At 35.7% G+C, this 17301-nt stretch overlaps 1 protein-coding gene across 15 annotated transcripts in view; it reads right to left on the bottom strand.

Annotated features, from left to right (window-relative positions):
* Nucleotides 1-17301, bottom strand: part of LOC552709 (polypyrimidine tract-binding protein 2) — a 547610-nt gene that overhangs the window by 185886 nt on the left and 344423 nt on the right. For 8 of the 15 annotated variants that reach the window (XM_026442201.1, XM_026442206.1, XM_026442202.1 and 5 more), the window contains one exon: nucleotides 12197-12250. The exons of the other annotated variants lie outside the window; for them this stretch is intronic. In XM_026442201.1, the coding sequence (XP_026297986.1) occupies nucleotides 12197-12202 (6 nt within the window). In that variant the 5' untranslated portion in view covers nucleotides 12203-12250. The remainder of the gene's footprint in view (nucleotides 1-12196; nucleotides 12251-17301) is intronic. 15 annotated transcript variants of the gene reach the window in all.

The following is a 17301-nucleotide window of genomic DNA, read 5'->3' as shown; positions in this document are numbered from 1 at the left end:
ACTCTAAATATAAAGTATTTTTGGTACAGCAATGATACAATAATAACAAAATGGTTCTATCATTACTATATGATCATCCTATGACTTGGTATTAATACATTGACAACTAGTTAAAAATTTTGAATAAATTTAAGCCTATGATTATAACACGTCAATGTTATTATATGATACATTCATTGATATATAATAATATTGATACATAACATTATTGATATATAATAATTCCATGCTATATTACATGTCAATGTTATTTCAAATATGAAGTATCTTTGATACAATACGTATGATATAATAATAAAATAATTATTCCATGACCAGAGTTAGTATATTAACACATTGAAAAATTGACTAGTTAAAAATTTCGAATAAAATTATGTTATTTCAATTACTTATTAAAATGAATAACATTTATTTATTATATCATACAATTATTATGAAGCAACTTCAACTATTAAATTTTGCTCAGCATTGCCTATGATTATAACGCGTCATATGGTGTTACAATAGAATACAATATAAATGTTAATCTAAATGAAGTATCTTCGATACGTCTGATACAATAATAAAATAATTCTTCCATCACAATTGCTGTATTCCACTGCAATCAATGTTACTCTATTCAATTACTTTCAATTAACATAAATCATGCTTCATTACGAAAGATCAATAAAAATCATTGGCAAAACATTCTATCCAACTGAAACATCATCCTCCCTCCCGAAAAAAGATCTCGAGTCCTTTCTCGACCAATCATCCACCCATCTGGAAAGGGTGCAAAGTACCCCAAGAAGCAGATGATCACGAAGGGAAGAGGGTGATTCCAGCGATCCTTATCGGCGATTATCGCGGCAGACCGCCATGATCCAGCCGCGTTTCCAAGCTTGAGGAGGAAACCCATTAAACCGGCGCGAGAGAACGAAACGAGAACCGGCCACGGGGTGGGAAAAGACCCGGCAGTTCCTCCACCCCGTCGTGATTAATGCGAATGGGGGGACGCGGAAGAAACAAAGAATCCCGGCTGCTGGAGAACTTTTTCCATCCTTCGAAACGAGATCTTGGGGGTATCATTGAAAATTAGGCTGCTCGATTAAGGAATTGATCGTCGAACAATCATTCGAGAAATTTCGAAAGGATTTCTGAAGGATTCTTAAGAAATAAGAATATTTTTTAGAATTTTTTAAGATTGAGATTAGTGAGAAACTTATTGACAAAATTGATGGTGGAAAAGGAACTTGAATTATATAATGAATATCATCACTTTCCTTTTCCTATTAATCTCAATTTCAATTTTTAACAAAAGTGGAAAATTGAAACAACAATTAAATTAATCTATTTCATTTTCTCTTTACTATATTACTGTCATATTAAAACGAGAGAAAGAGAGAGAAAGAAAAAGAAACGTTAATAAATTTAACCTTTTTATATTATCCAATTCAACTTGGATTCTTAACAGCAGTAAAAAAAAAGAAAGATTCAACTTCTAATAAGAATTTAAGAACTTGAGGTAGCGTTAACGTCTTTTTAACGTGGAAAGATTATATTATACACGTCTCTTTTAACAAAATTAACTTCTTTAATAGCTTCATCTTAATACACACACATATATAACGTCCTTATTAAAAGAAATTTCATTCAAAAATATTTCTTCCAAGATCGTCGTAACGCAGAAATATATCCGAAAATTCTTCTCTTCGAATCTTAAAAACTTAAACGGAAATAAATATTTATTGAAAATACCCTTAATACGCTTTTTCATTTTCACCCTGAACGTTTTAAAATTCACCTAAAATTATCTAACCTAATTTAAACTATAGCAGAGGGGGAGCAGGAAGGGTAGAAAAACGCGCGGAAACGTGTGTTGGCCAGAGGCGAACACCGAAGAGAAAACACGGAACAAGAGTTGGGATAGGATAAATGGCGGCGATTCCGCGCGTAACAGAGAAGACGAACGGGGGACGAGTTTAAATGTTGAAGAGCGGTGAAAACGAGTGGAGCAACGGAACCCCCGTGGAGGGAATTTATGGGAATGGAGGGGTGGAAAACACGGACGGCCGGCAAATATTAATGCGCTCATTAGCCGCTCTTCATATTCATGCTATGAAAATTCATCGTTTATTATGTAACGATCGCCGGCGGCGGCCAACTGGCTGGATAAAATCCACGCTGGATTACCGATTAACGCTGATCGACGGTTCCCGATCGGTTTCCTGATACGCCCGATTTTAATCCTTCGTTTTCGAAAGTGCAACGTTTTCGATAAAACCGGTTTTCTTCCAAGAGAAGAACCCCTTTTTTTCGATTTTTGTTTCCTTTTGTTTTCATATTTGTGGAGAAGTAAATTCGAGGAATATCTGAGGAATGTTAAGAGTTTAACAGCTTCTAAGTAGATTTTAATTCTTTTTTATCTTGAATTTGGAACGGAAACGTTTCAACGTTTCTTCTCGATTCTTCTTCATTAGATATTTCGTTTTATTTGTGTTTGCTAAATTTATCGTTAAAATCTAGGAATCTAATCGAAACTTTAGAAGTTCGATCAAATTTACATTCCTTGTACTTACGAAAAAAAAAAAAAAAAGAAAAATATTAAAAGAAATCCACGTTCCGTGACCTTTTTCCTTCAAATACACGGAGCATTACGTTAAAAAAATAATTTCACGAAAAATAACGCGAATAAATATGAATTAATTAAATTTCAAATACATGATATTTCTCGCGATATATTTCCACGAAAAAAAAAATCATTTCGTTTCATTCTCCTCGACCAACCTCCTCGACACACACCTCGATTCACCACCCTCTCCTCAACTCAATTATATATATATATATAACCGCGACCACTGTTCAGTTCCACTTATTTCAATAACACAATTACATCCTTCATGCACAGCTTCCCCCAAGTGTTTGAAAAAGATCGTGCCAGTTTCTGTTCGCCATCCAACCCCCTCGTGCCACCCCCTCGTACATCTCAGCCGAGAAACGGCCGCAATAATGCGGCCTGGCCTCGTTTGCGCGCCACCAGCCGCATACGCCGGGATACCGGAAACGAGGTGTCCGCGGTTATCTTTTTAGAGCAGGCCGCGCAACAGGGGCCGAAGAGAATGCGCGCGGAGAGAGAGAGAAAGAGAGAGAGAGAGAGAGAGAGAGATGGGGACAAAGAGAGAAGGGGGACGACGTGTTTGTAACAGCGGTGAAATGCTCCACGATACGATTGTGCCACGCGAAAAACACGCGTCGACCCCATTCCACTCGCCACCGTTCGTTCGTTCCTCTGATGGGTCGTGGGGATACCGATTGCTGGATGCTGGCCGATGATGATGATGATGATGATGGTTCGATTGAAGTTTTTTAGTCAAAGTCGAGGAATCAAAAATTGGAATATTTCTTTTTGGAATTTTTTTGAAAGATTAAACTTATTAGAGACTGAAACGAATTCTATAATAGGCTAGAAGAAGTGAAAATTAATTTGGGAGAATTTGGGATGACGATGATGATTCGATTAAAGTTTTAGTCGAAGTCGAAGTGAATTCGTGAGGAAGAGAAAAATTGGAATATTTTTTTTGGAATTTTTTTGAAAGATTAAACTTATTAGCTTGGGAGAATACAAAATTCGTAGAGGAAACGTTGCTAAACATTTTACTTAAAGATTCGTGAGAAATTTGATAATGATGGTTCAATTGAAGTTTTTTAGTTAGTCGAAGTCGAGGGAGAGAAAAATTGGAATATTTTCTTTTGGAATTTTTTGAAGGATTAAAGATTTAGAGATTTTAGAGATTGAAACGAATTCTATAATAGGCTAGAGGAAGTAAAAATTAATTTGAGAGAATTTAGGATGATAATAGTGATTCGATTAGTTTTAGTTGAAGTAAATTCGTGAGGAAGAAAAAAATTGGAATATTTCTTTTTGGAATTTTTTGAAAGATTAAACTTATTAGAGATTGAAACGAATTCTATAATAGAAACGTTGCTAAAAATTTTACTTAAAGATTCGTGAGAAATTCGATGATGATTAAAGTTCGATTAAAGTTTTTTAGTCGAAGTCGAGGGAGAGAAAAATTGGAATATTTCCTTTTGGAATTTTTTAAAAGATTAAACTTTTTAGAGATTGAAACGAATTCTATAATAGAAACGTTGCTAAAAATTTTACTTAAAGATTCGTGAGAAATAATTCGATAATGATTCGATTGAAGTTTTTTAGTCGAAGTCGAGGGAGAGAAAAATTGGAATCTTTCTTTTTAGAATTTTTTTGAAAGATTAAACTTAGAGATTGAAACAAATTCTATAATAAGCTAGAGGAAGTGAAAATTAGTTTGAAAGAATACAAAATTCGTGGAAGAAAAATTTTACTTAAAGGATCTTGAAAAGATTCGTGAGAAATAACTCGATGATGACAGTGATTCGATTAAAGTTTTGTCCAAGTCGAAGCGAATTTCGCGAGGGGAGAGAAAAATTGGAACATTTCTTTTTTCGAATTTTTTCAAAGATTAAACTTGCGACCATGTTTCCTCATACTTATATTTCATTATAGAAACGAATTCCATAACACGTCAGAAAAAATAGAAAATTAAATGGTTTCTGGAAGAATACAAAATTCCCGTTTGAGAAATGTCATCCTTACATCCTTTAAACCATCTTGGAAAAAGATTCGCGAGAAATAACTCGTGCTCATCTCCCGATCCAACTGGTCGGAAGGGTAAAATCCATCGCAGGGCATTAATCACAGGCCAATTTCTTTAATTAAACCGCGACAGAGCCTAACAATTTCCTGTCCCTTTCCCCCTTATCGCGAGGGGACGGGGGTGGAAGGAGAGGAGGAGGGCGCAGTCGATCGGGGAAAAATCCTTTGAAATCCTGCGCTTCAAAGGCGATGGAAGTTTGACGGCGATGTCACAGGCAATCCACTTCCGGTCTTATTTAGTAAATCGACTACTCCCCAGGCCAACCTCCCCTCCCCTCCCCTCCTCCCCTATTGGCCAAGGGAGGAAGAGCACGAGTCTGAGAGAAGTATCTCAGCAATAAATATATCGGCTTATGGCCGTCTCGAGGAGTTTCACGAGTCATCGGAAGCTCGAGAAGCCAAACTCTCTGCTCGATGAAATAGCACTGGGATCCCTTTGGACCCTTTCCCCCCTCCCTCTCCACCTTCACCGATCGCCACGGACCACGCATTCACGAAATATCGAGACAACCAAAGAACTCGAGGATTCCCTTATCTTATCTTAGATGATGCTCGTTAGATGAATTAAACGAAGAGTTTCCGCGTGTTTGATCGTGCAAACAAGATTTCATTCTTAATGGATTCCTCGTTCGTTGAATAATTATATAAGCGTGTGAAAAAAATTTTATATATTTATTCGAAATTGTAAATAAATATTAAAAAAAAAAGAAAAATGTATCAAAAGTATCAGATCTCAGGGTTACGATTATTTTAATCGCGAGAAAAGAGGCGTAAATGTTGAAAATTTACGAGCATCGAGCAACTTCTTCTCTCAAGGATTACCCGAGGATAACGATCGGATATGGGTACACGCACTTCCGGCGCGACACGGGCGGAAGTTCGACGCTAGACTCGAGGAGCCCGATCCAACCCGATAAAGTGGATTCGATCGAGGCTCAGAAACACGTAACGCGTTATCTATTAACCCTCCGCTTGATAAACGATTCGCTTCCTTCCATAAACGCGAACTTGGAGCGTAAATCGACTGGAAAAGGGATAAGCTAGTTGAATATTCGAAACCGTTCTGGTTTCCTTTCTTTATTCCGTTCTTCTTTCTATTTATTTATTTATTTCACCAAAAATGGATAAAATAATTTCATGACTGATGCGTAAGAAAATTTACAGAGTCTTGTCAAAACATAATCTTTAAATTCTATAAATCCAAAAGAGAGAGTCGAAATGAAAATCGTCTCACGATTTCGTTTCGCCTTGCCTCGAGAATAGAAACTTTAAACGAAACCATGTCAAACAAGAAGACGTATAAAAATATTCCCGAAAGATCAGAAATAAGATCGTATTCAATCTTCTCACCCCTTCAAACTTCGTCAAACAATCGAGGAAAAAAAAAATATGAAAATCTAAAGGTACGAGATCCGTCGTTGTCTTCTCCTATTTCGATCAGTAACCCGCCCCCAGTAATTGGCCCCCTACGATCTTACAAAGGAATAAAATCCTTGCTCGGGATCAAAATCCCCGGTGCGCGCCGCACATTTCTCCATGCACCATGGCCATTTCTCCCTTCACTCGTGGCTGAGAGCTGACTCGACGAATGGAATTTCCATGGCAAGGAATCTATTCTCGCGACGGGGCTGACGTATTCGCGGCTCAGTGAAAGTAATCTATCATGTGACGGATAACGCGATATCCTGGATCACAGAAGATCCTTCACAGAGAGTTGGATATCCCTTGGATATCTTTTGTAGAGTCGTATCGTGCAAAAGGGATTCTTCTTCGAGTGGCAAAAGACAAAACGTAATTCGTAATAAATTTGAATTATAGACGAGATCAGACTCCGTTCTAATCCAATTGCGATCTAGCTAGCCCTATTAGCTTCCTTATCATTGACCAGCTCGATCATTACGAGAATATCTAGATGGAGTACGAGTTGTATACCTTTTCTTACACTTTGAGTACAGGTTAATAAAAGTGATTGGGATATTACAACGCGTCCCTGAAACTCTGCCGTCCATGTTTCTGTTCGACAAACTATTGCATATAGCTGTACAGCGGTGACAAGAATTTTCGAGGGGGAAGGGAAAAGAAGCAAATTTTCGAGAAATATATTTCGCAAAAATGATTGGAAAATGCCCTAAACAGGAGGGCAAAGGAACGATCCCTTTCGAAAGACTTGTCACCATTCATTCCTCTTCCAGTTCGATGAAAAATGCTGGTGACACAGTGTCGAACTAGATCGCAGCTATTCACAGTGTACACGGAAATGAACGTGCACTCTCGCAAGTTGGAGCTTTGAACCAGCCACTCCTCGCTCTTTTCTTCGAGTTTTGGCAAGAAGACGTACGACATTTTTCACCGAATAACGAAAATCCTCAAGAGGTAGTAAATCCTTGGAGAAAGAAAAAGAGAGAGAGAGATTAATCATGGTGACCAAAAGACGATGTAATTAATCGACTCGTGAGAAAAGCGAGTTGTTAACCGGTTATAATTAAACATCTCTTCGAGATTTCGATCTTTCCCTTTTTTTTTTAATCCTACAAACAAACGTCATCGATTTATCAAATATTCTTGATACGATAATGAATTACAGCATATAAATAAATTACTTAATGCAATTTTCTCTTGCTATTTGCTAAAAAGAAGAAGAAGAAAAAAAGAATTCTCAAAGGAAGAAAGTTTATTTCCAAATTTTATTTTCTATTTTTTCCCAATTTTCCAAACTTCGAAAAAGAATTTGAATTCCGCGGGAATAAAAATTTCGCAATATCGATGATGATCCATCCATAGCTCGTAGCTGCTCGCAATTTTACGACGAACGAAGGAATTTTATTCATCATCGTGGATAAGTTCGGTAAATGACTTATGCATGTTTCGATACGGCCGGCCGTTTTCATGGCCGAGTTTTATGCACGGTTGCATATGGCCAAGGAGGAGGAGGAGGAGCGGAGTTTACTGCAAAGTTGACTGTTTTTACTGGCGGGTGACGAGCCTTTACTCTTTTACGAACCGTCGAGGAAGGGAGGGCAGAGATTCCTGACTCGCGATCGACCCTTGTATCGCTATTTTCATTTAACCCTTTAAATTATTCGTGTCGAAGCACAGGTATAATCTAGTTTTTTCTTTTTTTTTTTTACGGTTTATCGAGCATTTTATCATTCTCGTTTCTCATCATTCATGCGGATCCTTGAATTATTTTGAACGGTGTGCCTCGACAAACCGAATGAAATTTTAACTTTCGTTGTACTTTTATCAAATGTTTATACACACACGTATAAAAGTTAGAACTCACGTTGGGATTAAAATTTGTGAGAAAAATTTTTATTCTCCGTTCAATTTTCCCACGTTTTACGCAATATTGCAAAAATATATTTAAAGAGGAGGAATATTAATTATTATATCGGGGAAATTTTACTTTTGCGAAATAAAAATTGACAAAAAATTTACGATTATAAAATATAATTTCAATTGGCTCGTATAGCAAAAATCCATCAAATTCGAAACACTCGATACGTATTTTCGAAATTAATTCGATATCGTTGCACAATGATAAGATAAATGGAAAAAGAAATGCGCTTAGGACGATACACCGTTCCTCCTTCGCCTTTGGAAGAGGAAACGGATCCAAGTCTGAAAAATTAATTAAAATCGTCCGCCTCCGGGGCCCTTGCCGATCTATAAACCGAATGAAAAATTAATATTTCTTTCTTTCTTTATTGCGCGGCCGCGCACAAGTGAAATTTCGTATTAATTAAAACGCGGTCCTTCGAACGCGGTGTTCGAAAAATAGAGAATTCTCGTTCGTCGTTCTGTCAAATCCATGCGCATATTTTTCTATAAGTTTCGACGCGATGGGGGATAAATAAAACGCGGAAAAATTCGATTTCAGTCTCGATACAATGTTCCTTACTACAACACAAGTGTCGAATAATTAAGGGATACGAAAATATTTCTTTCGTCCTTCGTTCGAACCGAACAGCGAAGAATTTTAGGAAACGCGAGCAACGTTATTTCCCTTTTTATTTCTTTCCCTTCCAACGCCACCACTTTTCATCCCCCTCAGTTATCGACTTCGCTCGTTGTTTCCATCTTCTCATGTTTCTTATTTCGTTTATTTTTTCAAAATTGTTGGATATTTCGTTTATACAATTATCTCTCCCGTAAAATAATTTCCTCGAAATTATTTTTAATTTATTTAGAAAATTTTTAAATATCGCCATAGAAAAAAAAAATTTAATATGATGATGAAAATTATAATTCTTCGAAGAGATTTTGTTCGAACTTCGCATTGATCCCAATTTTCGATATTTCACAGATCGATACATTCTGTTGTATGAAAAAAAAAAAAAAAATTGAATAAGAATAGAAATGTTTGAAACGAAACAATAATATCAGGAGTTAAAAACGCGGCCCACTCCTCTCAATGGACTCGTGAAACGCGAGATTCCGCTCGTTTCCTCCGCGATCCGTCTTCCTGTAAGCACGAAGGGCCACCCTCCCTTCCCTTTCTTTCACAGCTCTTTTCACAATCCACGCCTGGCGAGCACATCAAAGCGTTCGCGCCCCTCGGAATTTTCTCCTGCAAATTTCCCTCCCCCGAATAGAGGAACCCATAGTAATTTCCGCGAGACCGATCTCGCCCCAGAAATATATATATAAGATCGAAATTTTGGATCTGATCTTCTCTCTGAAGATATTAAATGACAGAACAAAATTACGTTACAAAATCGATAAATAATCTTTGAAAGGAAACGATCGATTAGCTGGTAAACGCATAAAATTCTTCTGTTAACGTCAGTTCGAAAAAAAAAAAAAAGAAAGGAAAGAAGAAATTTAAAGGAAAATGGTAGAAGGAAGAAAAAGTTGTAAAGTACAAGCTATAATAATAAAAAAAAGTTCATCAAAAACTTGCTTCGTTACCGAGTAAACATAATATATATGTATAAATAATAAATTCTCTCTTGTAGCAACTGTATTTTATAAAAAAAAAAAAAAAAAGAAAAAAAGAGACAAGTTTTATTATTACAAACGGATCCAGAAAACTAGAAATCTGATAATTTTCTTGCGAGCATTACGTCACAACGCATCGTATGGAAATGTAACGCAAATATAAAGGGGAAAAGAAAAAGAAAAGGGGGGAGGAGAAGAGCGCAAAGTAGACCGATAATGAAGCGGAAAATAAGAGAGAGAGAGAGAGAGAGAGAGAAAAGGCAGGTGTAAGTGGTAACGGCCGACTTGGAAAACGGCGTCGAGCATGTCAGAAACATGTTTGACTCTAACGATAACCGCTGGGTTGCCCGCTGATAAGGCCTGTCCTCGTTTATGCGGAAAATAAAGATAAGCCGCGGGGCCGAGGGCGAACAGTTTGTGCAACAGTTCCATTAAAAGAAGCAAGAAAAACAACGTGGCCAGGAGGGGAGGAGCGGAGGGGATAATGGAATCGACGTGTATATGCACACAACATGCATGGGGCTGAATGCATGGGGAGGGAGAGGGGGGATGACGTCGAGCTTTCGAGCATAATTTGCTGTTTACCCTGGGCGAAATAGAATTTTAACGAGCAAAAAGCTGGCGAGTGATCGATACCCCGATACGAAGATCGTTTTCTTGGAATCAAAATGGTTTGTCAAAAGGGGAGGAGAGAGGGGGGAGAGAGAATGGCAAAGAATGAATTTCCTCGAAGAACAAGAGTCAGTCTCTCTTGATTATTCAATACTTTCGTGTTTCGAAGTGGAAGCTCGTTCGCGTATTTCCATCCTTTTTCACGTTTAATAATTTCGTATATCGTAGAAATATTTTGAACATTTTTGGAAATTTTTTTAGAAATTTAGTAAATTCTTCATGGAATTTGGAATCACTATACATTTACGAATCGATCGGAGGAAAAATTTAGTTCGCGTTGAACGTAATAGTTCAATCGTTATACTCGCGATACACTCGATCCCATCACTACCGAATTTAAAATCGTCCGCGAGGCAATACGGAATTCCTTTTTCTTTCTTTTTCTCTCTTTTACGCATAAATTTGACCAAAAAAATTCGAAGCAAATTGCAAAAGTAAATGAAAAAAGAATGAATAAATTTAGAAAAAAAAAAAGAAAGAAAGAAAGAAGCGATGTATTAAAATGATGGAGGGCGAGAAACAGGGCGTTCTGGGGACGGAAAAATCGCCAGTTTCGCGATTCCTTTGTAAGAAGCGCGAGGAAAACGCTCGGCGCAACTCAGGACCAGGTGAAAAACTCTTTCTGGAAACTGTTTACGCGCCTTTGAGGAGCTGCAAATTGAAAGCGAAATAGGGTCGGATTTTCGTGCGTCGCGTGCCTCCATTTTTCTCCTCTGCCAGACACTTTAAGACCCCATCCACCCACTGTGTTTGCGCGCCTCTGTGCGGGTGACGATGGTGTCTCGCTACAATCTCTCGCTATTTTCACGACGTATAAACGACGTGGAATCAGTGTTTAAGTAAGTGAAATTGTTCCTATCCGTGGGGGAATTTTCCTCGCGAATTATCCGCCCTGGAAATGTCTGTTACGGTGGAACTGCTTCTATTATGATTCCTTAGAGGAGATATTCTGTCGCGAGAGGTGTTCCAATATTTTTCAAATTTTTATTTTCTCGATATAAAATTGTTCGAAACGGAATAACCGAGAAAAATTACCGAGTGAATCCTATATATTTGTAAGAAAGAATCATGATTATCATAATTGGAAAAAATATATAATACATTGATAAAAAAATATGCAAAGTGTCCCAAAAATATACGAATATTCTGATTAATTCTGAGATAACTTGATGAGATAATGACAATCAGCATTCTCTTTTGAAAAAATTCTTGGTATGGATTTAGATAGAATCACGATTACTTCAAAATATTTAGAATTTGGAAAAGAACACGCAACGTTAATCTACGAATTTTTGCAATAAAAATTCGAGGTTTTATCCAGTTACCGACAACAGAATTATTTTTCATGGAATTTCGCGTCCCTTGGTGGCCACCCTGATGATATGCAAATATATTCGTCTACATCCCCCCCTCCCTTCTCCCCCCAAGGGAAGTGTCTCATTTTATAGCGCAAGTAACGTAAGAGGGCGATACGATTTTCCCTGTTAAAACTGTCAACTGGAGATTCTAATATTTGCCCAATACAAATTGTTTACCGACGATACCTTTCCCGCGATATTTCTTTCCCTGTATTCGAAAATACACGCGTTTCAATTTTTACTCCTAATGTATTTCAAACTTTTGCTATTTAAAATCGTACGATTTTTATTAAAAAAAAAAAAAAAAGTAAATAAATAAATTTTTAAATTCGAACAAAATGTTTTCTTGCGATCAAATCGATCTAACTTCTGTTCAATATCTTCTAAATCGATTGGAATAAATGTCGATAATGCGGAGGAGAACGGATCTAAAATCTAAAATTGGAACGAGACGCGTCGATCGATAAAGTTTGATTTGCGTTTTTTTAAGAAAAAGAAGCGGAATCAGGCCACGCTGCGTGGAGGTATTGTTGCTTTATTTGTGGCTTACCATCATCAGGGACGCGCCCGCCCCTCGAGCGTACTGGAATTCCGGGACACTCACCTGTAAACAGAAAAAGAAAAGGGGAATTAAATACCTTTTAAAATTGTAATAATTAATTTATCATTTAATTTGATGCGTTAATAATACAAACGTTCGATTTCTTTTCTCGACATTTCTTTCGACTTTTATTATAAAGCATTTTTTTAATTAAGGTGATGGACAAAATGTACGATTATTACGAATAAAGTTACTCTGGCAATTTATCCCAATTCAAAACGTAATAATAATAATAATAATAATAATAATAATTAGAAAGAATCGTAATGCCAAAGGTTACGAAGGAAAAATCGACTGTAATATCTACGAATAAATGTTATTCGAGCATTTTAATAAGTTTAGATTATTCGAAGTAACTTTATTCGAAATTTTTAACTAGTCACTTTTTCAACGAGTTAATCCCCAACTCTGCATATGGTATATTCGCGATACGCGGAATGTATTTGTGGAAGGTTAAATTTTTTCACGACAGAATGCAGTATATCAGTATGATCAGATGGGAAAAATTTAATAGTTAAAGTTATGAATAAAGTTACCTCGATAATTTATCGGTTTAAAACGTAATAATAATAATAATTGGAAAGAATCGTGAATGCCAAAGATTATACGAAAATCGAGTATCTGCGAATAAATGTTATTCGAACGTTTTAATAAGTTAATCAATTATTAATTTATTCGAAATTTTTAACTAGTTATTTTTCAACGTTGTTAACGTTTAGAGAGAGGAATAGTTCTAAAAAATTGGTGGCAAAGGGCGCAGCGATCGCACGACGTAAAAATTCATACAATTTTTCTTCAATTATTTTTTCACTTATAATAGAAAAAAAAAAAGGGAGAAGAAGAAAATACAAAATCCCATATATTAATCATATGTATTACTACGAATAAATATTATTCAAATGTTTTAATAGGTTAATCAATTATTACTTTATTCGAAATTTTTAACTAGTTATTTCTCAACGGATTGTTAACGTTTAATTCCGGTTAGGGAGAGGAATAGTTCTAGAAAATGGGCGGCAGATGGCGCAGTGATCGATGTAAAAATTCATACAATTTTTCTCCAATTATCTTTTTATTTATAATAGAAAAAAAAAGAGAAGAAGAAAATATAGAATTCCATACATTAATTATATATATTACTACGAATAAATATTATTCGAACGTTTTAATAGGTTAATCAATTATTACTTTATTCGAAATTTTTAAATAGTTATTTTTCAACGGTTGTTAACGTTTAGAGAGAGAAATAGTTCTAAAAAATTGGTGGCAAAGGGCGCAGCGATCGCACGACGTAAAAATTCATACAATTTTTCTCCAATTATCTTTTCACTTATAATAGAAAAAAAAGAAAAAGAAGAAGAAAATATAGTATCCCATACATTAATCGTCAAGTTAATTATATATATTGTTATTCAAGTTATATATATATGTTATTCAAGTGTTTTAATAGATTAATCAATTATTACTTTATTCGAAATTTTTAACTAGTTATTTCTCAACGGGTTAATTCCGTTTAATTTCGGTTAGGGAGAGGAATAGTTCTAGAAAATGGGCGGCAGATGGCGCAGCGATCGACGTAAAAATTCATACAATTTTTCTCCAATTATCTTTTTATTTATAATAGAAAAAAAAAGAGAAGAAAAAAATATAGAATTCCATACATTAATCGTCAAGTTAATTATATATATTACTACGAATAAATATTATTCGAGCGTTTTAATAGGTTAATCAACGGGTTGTTAATCTTAATTCCGGTTAGGGAAAGGAATAGTTCTAAAAAATTGGCGGCAGATGGCGCAGCGATCGACGTAAAAATTCATACAATTTTTCTCCAATTATCTTTTAATAGAAAAACACTTATAATAGAAAAAAAAAAAAAGAGAAGAAGAAAATATAGAATCCCATACATTAATCGTCAAGTTAATTATATACATTACTACGAATAATTGCGTGTGCCTTATCGTATATATATACTCCGTTCTTCAATAATGCAACACGATAATTTCACGATACGTTCATTCCCATTTAGATGAAACAATGGAAGAAACTATATAACGATAGATTGAAATCTAATTTTATGGATCGTCGAGATAGAAATAGACTTGCACTTTCTAAAAAAAAATATACACGCGAAAGGAAGGAGAAGGATAAAAAAAAAAACAGGTTAGAAACAATATATTAGAAACGTTGAGGAAGAAAATCGGCATGAAACGATGGCCAATATTGTCTGTTTACGAAGCCGGGGGACCATTTTCTTGCCACGATCGAGGGAGCGAGGAGGGGAGGCGGTGCAAGTAGTAACGGTCGACGCATCGTCAGACGCCGGAAATTAATCCAGGGGAACGCGTTTACATGGTCGGGGCCGCTCATTCTGCGAGTGAATGCCGCGTCAGTCGATCAATTTCGCCAAGATATCCCGTGGTCTATTTAACGGAGCAGCAACAAAAGCCGGGCGGGAACAACAGGGATGGGAACAGAGAGAATTCCACCAAGGATGCCTCGAGACATCACGATTGAAAAATTATGTCGATGCCAGATTACGTGCACGATGGAACAGTATTTTAAATACCTTTTTTCTTCCTTCCTTCCTTTCTTTCTTTCTTTCTATGTTTATTGGGGAAAAAAAGGATATTATTGTATTCGTCGAGTATCTAATGTATGCGTATATTTTTTTTTTTTTTGTCTTTTAAATGGAATGGAAATTTACGAAGAGAGAAATGGAAAATAAATTAAATATTGAAATTGAAAGAAAAAGAAGAAATTAGGAAAGGGTATTGAAAAATCTCGTGATATCCACGAGGGGATTTAAAAATATCCAAATTTTTTCTATTTGCAAAAAAAGAGATATATTCGAGCGACATATTCGAGAATCTGAAAATATTCAAGACTTGCAAGAAAACTCGAATATAAAGATGCCCGATATAGATATCTAATATATGCAAAGAGTCTAAAAATATTCAATATATTCCGGGGGAATATATCTCAAAAAATATACTCTGAAGAATATTGGAAAACTATGAAGCAGGCTACTATTATATATTTCGGAAAAAAAATTCCAAAATATCGGAGGAATTCGACAAAAAATTTTCCAACATCTGAGGAAAAATTACGAAACATTCCGTGTCGAACTCTTTCGAAAAAGACATGGAAAACTACGAGAAATATCCAATATTCGTGAAAAAAAAAAAATCCAAAACATGTTTAATTCTAAAACGCCAGAAAGAATTGCAAATGGATGGAAACTTTGATACATCCGATATTAATAATTTAAAAAGAAAAAAGATATCGAGAAAGGATCTTGCAAATCTGTCAAAGGGCGCGAAAAAAAAAAAGAAGAAACATTATAAAATTCCCCTAGTATTCGTGAACAAATCTGATAATATTCGAACACCCACGACGACACGCGTAGCTTCGATTCGCCTTCGCTTAAGAACAGAAGGGGGGGAGGGGGGGGCGGTTCCATCCCCGTGGAAATGCAACTTCTTTTGAAAAGCGAATCCGCACGAGGCTCGCCTCGTCACGCCACGTCCAATTTGTGCGTGCGTTTTGAAGAGCTGTCACGCGCGACCTGCTTTTCCAGGAAAATTCGCTTATTAGCATCGTTCCCTATTCCCCCGGATATAATATTAAAATTTTTAACCCACCAGCAGCCTCGAGCTTCCTCTCTTATTGGTTGTTTCGATCCCACTACGATTCTTTTCCTTTCTTTTTTTTTTTTAATTTTTTTCTCTCGAAAGAAATCTAATATTCGCGAGAAAGGATGGAGAAAGAATTAATTGAATAGCGGATTATCGTTGGAAATGTGATAGGATGTGATAAGTGATATTATTATTGTTAAATTATTTATCGAGGATATTAAAATTCAACGATTTTTAGAAATATCGTAACACGTAATCCTTAAGTCTAATGTAACTCTGAATTTTTCTTAAAAATTCTAAACAAAAGTTCAAGATTGATCTTTTTCTTTATCCAAGTGTAATAGAGTAATGGAAAAGTAGAGTAGAAACGAATAATAAATCTGTTAAAAAAAAAATTCATAAGCTTTATATATATATATTTTTAATTTTAGACAAACTTTCAAAATAGGAAAGTAAGATTTAATGCTACGAGCATAAGCGACGACGACGACGACGACTCTTTAGATTCAGCATACGTAGGAAAAAAATAATTATTAAATCCCTTGAAGCTGTATACATTTTCGTTAGAAAGAGATTCTTCAACTGCATAAATGTAAAGCGCGGGAAAGATTTCCTCTCGGAAAGGTTTAAGATTCTCTTTAAAACATCCCTCCGTTTTCTCCATTAACATATTTCTCTATTTGCAATGTAAAAGAAAACGGAGGGAGGGGGAGGTTTCCTCGTCCACCTCGTGGGCCGTTTTAAATACGGATCCAAGGAAAAATCTGCCATCGTCGTCGAGAATTATTTTCTCGAAAGGTGAGGAAAAATTTCCAAGAATTGCATCGATTCTAATAGGCGATCGGGTTATATTAAATTGAGCCTTTCGAGCCGTGGAAAAATCGATAGCTTGTTGTTTGCACCGATATATATCTCCTCCTCGTTCACTCATTTTTAATCGTTTTTAATGCGAAAGTGAACCGAGTCGATTATAGAGAAATTCGATGTTTTCAACTCGATGTTTAGGTTAGACATCGATTTATTAATGGAGGATGGCAAAAGCGAGTGCATTTGGATCATTGGTCATCGTTTGATCGATGCAATATGTTTTTAATTATAACAGATAGATGATACGATAATCTGAAATTTAATAATATAAAATTCGTGAATTTCATTTGTTATCAATGCTTCATTTTTTACGGCTTTCAAAATAAATAAATCATTGTCGAAAGTACTTTCATTGAACAATTATAAATCAATCATAATATTCTTGCATACTCTTAGAAACAACTTTGAAATAATTTTTAGAATCGTTATTATAGAAGCATCTTCTTTTTTAAAGAAACCTCTTAAATGTCTGATAAAAATAATTGCAAATAACTTGGAACAACATCACTTTCAGCATATCATTTTTTCATTGCCCGTAAAAATTTCCAT

The sequence above is a fragment of the Apis mellifera genome, linkage group LG8 (assembly GCF_003254395.2).
Source record: "Apis mellifera strain DH4 linkage group LG8, Amel_HAv3.1, whole genome shotgun sequence".
In the NCBI taxonomy this organism is placed as follows: domain Eukaryota; kingdom Metazoa; phylum Arthropoda; class Insecta; order Hymenoptera; family Apidae; genus Apis; species Apis mellifera.
Note: the sequence above shows the minus strand (reverse complement) of the source record. Positions and strands in the feature narration are given on the sequence as shown.